General features: G+C 47.9%; 1 protein-coding gene across 4 annotated transcripts in view; it reads right to left on the reverse strand.

The window, feature by feature from the left end:
* The window catches only part of LOC109318153 (inner centromere protein-like), a 39,554-nt gene that overhangs the window by 27,106 nt on the left and 7,120 nt on the right, over positions 1–5,328 (reverse strand). For all 4 annotated transcript variants that reach the window (XM_019547216.1, XM_019547217.1, XM_019547218.1 and 1 more), the window contains 2 exons: positions 3,238–3,289; positions 2,267–2,300 (listed from right to left, as the gene is read on the reverse strand). In XM_019547216.1, coding sequence (XP_019402761.1) covers positions 2,267–2,300; positions 3,238–3,289 — 86 coding nt within the window. The remainder of the gene's footprint in view (positions 1–2,266; positions 2,301–3,237; positions 3,290–5,328) is intronic.

Consider the following 5,328-nt stretch of genomic DNA (forward strand, 5'->3'; position numbering starts at 1 on the left):
ACCCCCTGCCATGGCAGGAAAGAGTACTGGGGTCAAACAACCCCAGCAAGGTGATTGTCAAGCCTTGTCTTAAAGACCCCCAGGGTAGGAGCCAGTACCACCTAAATATTTATTTTCTTAAATATGGACACTATGTTTGCCCTTTTCCAATCATCTGGGACCTCTCATGATCACCATGAGTTTTCATAGATGATGGCCAGTGGCTCTGCAATTGTTTCAGCCAAGTCCCTCAGCACCCTCAGGTGCATCCCATCTGGCCCCATGGACTTGTACACGTCCAGCTTTTCTAAGTAGTCCTTAACCTGTTCTTTCAGCACTAAAGGCTGCTCACCTTTTCCCCAAACTGCTGCCCAATGCAGTAATCTGGGAGCTGACCTTGCCTGTGAACACTGAAGCAAAAAGGCATTGAGCACTTCAGCCTTTTCTGCATCCTCTGTCACAAGATTGCCTCCCTCATTCAGTAAGGGACTTGCGCTCTCTGATCCTCCTCTTGCTACCAACATACTTGTAGAAACCCTTCTTGTTACCCTTCACATCCCTTGCTAGCTGCAGCTCCAATTGCACGTTGGCCTTCCTGACTTCATCCCTGCATGTCTGAGCATGCATATATTCTTCCCTAATTATCATAAATGATAAAGCACTGGAACAGTTTATCCAGAGAGGTGGTGGAATCTCTATCCTTGGAGACTTAAGACCCAGCTAGACAAAGCCTTGGCTGGGATGAGTAGTCAGAGTGGCAGATGCTGGTTCCTACAGTATACCTCCTAATACCAGGAACCAGCTGGGTCCTGGTAGCCACAGGTAGTGGCTACTGTCTCTCAACCCCAGGGGGTTTGGGAAACCACCAGAGTAGGAAAAAAATCGCTACTGTGGCAACCTCCCCATCCCAGGGGTTTCATGCACCCTGGTGTAGGGAGCTTGCTGCAGCAGCGTCTCCCAGCCATCAGGAATGAACGGGGTGCCCCCCATGGCTAGGAGCCCCCTCAGCCAAGGGGGCTGCCAGCCTCATAGAAGTAGAAGTAGAATCATAGAAGTAGGGTCAGGAGGGACCTTGTAGATCTTCAAGTCCAACCCCCCAGTAGAGGGATCCTGGGATCCCTCTATACTAGCAAGAAGCAAGCCTCAAGGGCTTGCTATTTGCTAGTATAGAGGGATCCCAGGATTGTGTTCCCTCTGCATCAGCAATAAGGTGCAATAGGATCTAATGTGTAATCCTACAATCACGCTCCCTGCCATTCACATATGGCATGACAGGAGGCGTGACTATGTAAATCAGACTTTAGATTACATTGTGCATGTCTAGAGGTGGCCCCAGATACAGAAACAGAGTCCCTCTTCATTTCAGCAAGAATCCTGCCCTCAGGAAATAAACAGAAATTAAAGAATACAGCAGGCTAAGAGATCATCAGGGAGCCTGGTTTTCTGTTAAAAAAAAAAATCCAAAATTCTCTGATCACAACATACATGTGCACACAAACGCACACAAGCCAACTGCCCACCAGAAATGACTGCGGGGGAGTAGAGGACGAGACACAGGTGACAGAGCACCACCACCTCATACCACCGCCGTTTCCCAGGAATGGGGGTGGGGGAAGCTTGCCCTGCTGTCCCCCTCAGCCATCACCCCCTACAGAGAGCAGGACTGGGAGGGTGGGGGACGAGGCTAGCAGTGCTGGCCTCGCCTCTCCACTCCGTCATGGTGGTGCTCCACCACGCCGCTGCCTCCTGTCCAGAACATTCTTGGAACACTCTGACCAGTTGTCTGAAACCAATCAGAGTGCAAATAAAGTGTTACAGACAGACAGAAAGACAAAGGCTTTTATAATATTAGAATATATATGTATGGACACACAACAAACTTACTATCTGGATGCTGCTCTCCAAGCTGCCAGGCCGCATATTGGAAATCAGATTGGCATCAGCCAAGATGGCTCATTAAAAATTGGCCACTGGTATCAGCCCAAAAAAACTCTCTCTTGGTGCATCCCTAATTGAGGATCATCTTACATTCAAGGTTGTCTTAAATTTAAGTAAATATATTATATAGGGAAGTCCTAGAGTGAAAAAATGAAACAGCTGGCTCACTGGACTATCAAACAGGAACACAGGCTTCTATATTTCTCTGGAATGTTTAGCATTAGACAGCTGCAAGAATAATCCCACACAGCCCCATCAACAACAGTTCAGCAGAGACAGATGCTAACTAAGGAGCTGTACAGTTTAGCTACTGTGCACTTGACACAAGCCAGCCACCCCATAGTCTTACCTTATCATATTCAGCATTCAATCCCAGTCCAGGCCTGCAGGGAGAGAAAGAGAGGAAACATTTGGACAAGATACCATCAGGTCCTTCAGAAGCAGCACTGAAATAATGCTTGAGGTAATTTGGAAGAGCAAGTTACAGGAGACCAAAACCAGAGAGCAGTTAACAGGCCAATTAACAAGCGTAATGAGGATGAGGTCCACTCTGGTAACAGATGGGAGATTAACAAAGAAGCAGTTTTCCTGTGCCTCAGTGCTGCAGTCCTGACCTCAGTCCTGCAGTTTTCAGGCAGAATGCATTTAATTCAGAGACTCAGGGGCAGAACTTTTTGAATGGGCTAGATAAGGTAAACTCATGAATTGTGGAAACTCCCATCAGGCTGCTGTGGTACACACTAATGGCCTGTTGCCCCTTCTAGGAAGCTTCAGCTGCACTGCTCAGGTCAATAGGTAGGATATTGCACAGGCCTCCAGTTATAAGGTGGAAAGGGAAGGAGGGGGTTCACAGGGCACTGGGGATCCAGGTAGGTGCATGGAACCCAATAAATCCAGGACAACTTCATATATAGCCAATCAGTGCATAGGGGAGGAGTTGTTAACACAGGTTTTACTTCCCATGCCTGCAATGTGTTGCCATGCTCTGCACTAAATGAAAAACAATCCATCAGCCTCTCCAACTAGCCTGGCATATATTAAAGAGTGAAAATGGATATGAAATGCCTCTGAAAAACAAGAGTAGTGTTGCAATCATAACATAAAACAAGCCTATAAATCAAACACCACAAAGGGATTAAATATCAAAGCCAGGCACACGTTATCCATAAGATGCAAACCTACCCTGTCTCTGGCATGCTATCCAACCATTTTTTAATTCCTAAAATCAATACTGGCTCTATACCATAGTGTGCAGAGAGGCCTGCAAAGTTTCCTGCAAAATTTTGCATGATGCCTCCCTACTTGACAGAGTAGCCTCACCTGATACTGTTGGTTGGGTCATCTTCCATGAACACATCTATAGAGCTATGGCCTGGAGGAATAATGATGAAACAACATGTTACCTCATTTGACTGCCTGAGTCATCCCAAGGGCAGCCATTTCTGTGCAGTGAAACTTGGATCCTGAACACTCAGCATTTCTAATAATCAAACTTCCACAACAGCTCTAAACACCCCAATCTAGCTTGGTAGACATTGCTATATAAGGCAATGAACTAAAGCAGCAGCATACACATCCACAAACTACTTCAGTACCTCCCAGGCTTTCCAGTGGAGCTCAAGTAACTGAAAAATGTGGCTAATGTACTCAAGCCTTTATCACAGAACCATCACTGACCACTTTACAAATCAAAGCCATAATGAGTTTCAGTTAGTGTTTAGCATCTCTCGTTAATTATAGAAACAGGCATGCCTTTGTATTTTTAATAACTGTACACTTATGTTCTGGCTGCAAATGTGATGTTCTATTATTAACTTCATAGACTAAAGGTTGATGACAGCTATTTGAAACTTCAGAACTGGTGTTTTTGCTGTCTATCACAATATATGTGACTGTGGGGTCACATATGACTTCAGATATATTTCCACTCACTCATACATACGTTGGGGAGACTTTAAAGAGTTGAGTTGGTTGTCATAACACTAAAATTGTCTGCATGCAAGGGTGGATCCAGAGGGGGTGCAGTGGCACTAATGCACCTCCTTTTTGACCATGTCACAGCAGCAGCAGCCAGGGACTTTAAGTCCCCCAAGCGAGTAAGAACCCACCCCCTCCATCCTCAGAAACACACCTCCTACCCACCCTGTCCCCTGCCTGTCATTGCCACTGTCCCACTGATCCATGGGCAGGAGGGAAACTTCAGAGCCCTCCTGCCATCTGCTCAGAGCCCAGGCTCAGCCTGGGACAGTGATGGCAGCAAACAGGTCTCCCCTCTCCTGCCTGGTCCCTCCAGGTGCTCCCTGTTAGCTTAGGAACAGGCATGGAGAGGGGGAACCCAGTTACCACCTCTGCTATTCCAGAGTGAGCCTCCCCCCCAACACAGCCCAGCTAGGGATGGGTAGAAGTGGCACTGGAGTTCTCCTTGTCCTTGGGACAGTGGCAACAACAGGCGGGCAAAGGGAGCAGGGGGGGAATAGAATTTTTATCTGTTCTGGCAATTTAAGAAGTTCCAACTGCTGCTCCTGAGGCAGTCTGCCCAACCCGTGTGGGGAAGAAAGAAGGAAGGCTGGGAGCAAAGAGGTATAGCTACCTCTGCAGTTCCTATTACTGCTCCTGCATACCCCCCTTGCAGACAGAAGCAGATCCAGGATTTTGCAGTGTCATGGAATCTTTGTGCTGCCTTCATTAGGCAAACAAAAGTAAATGCCATATTTACTCAAATCCAAGATGAGGTTTTTTCCTCATTCAGTAAATGGAAAAAAGCCCCTCATCTTGGAGTCAAGTAAAAGACAGTGGTAGGTGGGGAGGGGTGGAAGAAGGGGAGGCTGCAGGCTGGTACTACGGCTCTGATGCTGGTCCTGACCTGGGCTTGGAACTGTAGCTGATGCCCTGCCCCTTCTGCCACCCCTCTACCCTCCCACCCCCAAACTTACCAGCAGTCACAGCTCTGGCTTCATTCTGGCCCAGGGCACGGAGTACATGGTAATACCAGCCCCAGTTCGGTCATGCAACAGCAGCTGTGGCACTACGGTGCCACAGCTGCTGCCACTAAAACTGCTACTTCATGGCTGGGCCAGAGCTGCGACCAACTGTAAAGAGGAAGGGTGTGTGTGGGGAACAGAGGCTATAGGGGATGGGGCAGGTGCCAAGGCATGCATTGACATGGAGAGGGGCAGGTGACAAGGAGGAACAAGTGGTGGAAGACAGGTGTCAGGCCACTTGTTCCTCCCCACTGCTTGCTCCCCTGCTGGTACCTTCCCACTATAGCAGCAAGGGGAGGGGTGGGCATTTAAGACAACCTTTAATAGTTAAGATTCTATACATGGTCAAAAAGTGGGTAAGGTAACTAGTAGGGTGAACGTGCTGGACTTTAGGAAAGCTGATTTCAGTGAACTCAGGCGATTAGTGAAG

Source organism: Crocodylus porosus, unplaced genomic scaffold (assembly GCF_001723895.1).
Source record: "Crocodylus porosus isolate Cpor-Errol unplaced genomic scaffold, CroPor_comp1, whole genome shotgun sequence".
In the NCBI taxonomy this organism is placed as follows: Eukaryota; Metazoa; Chordata; order Crocodylia; family Crocodylidae; genus Crocodylus; species Crocodylus porosus.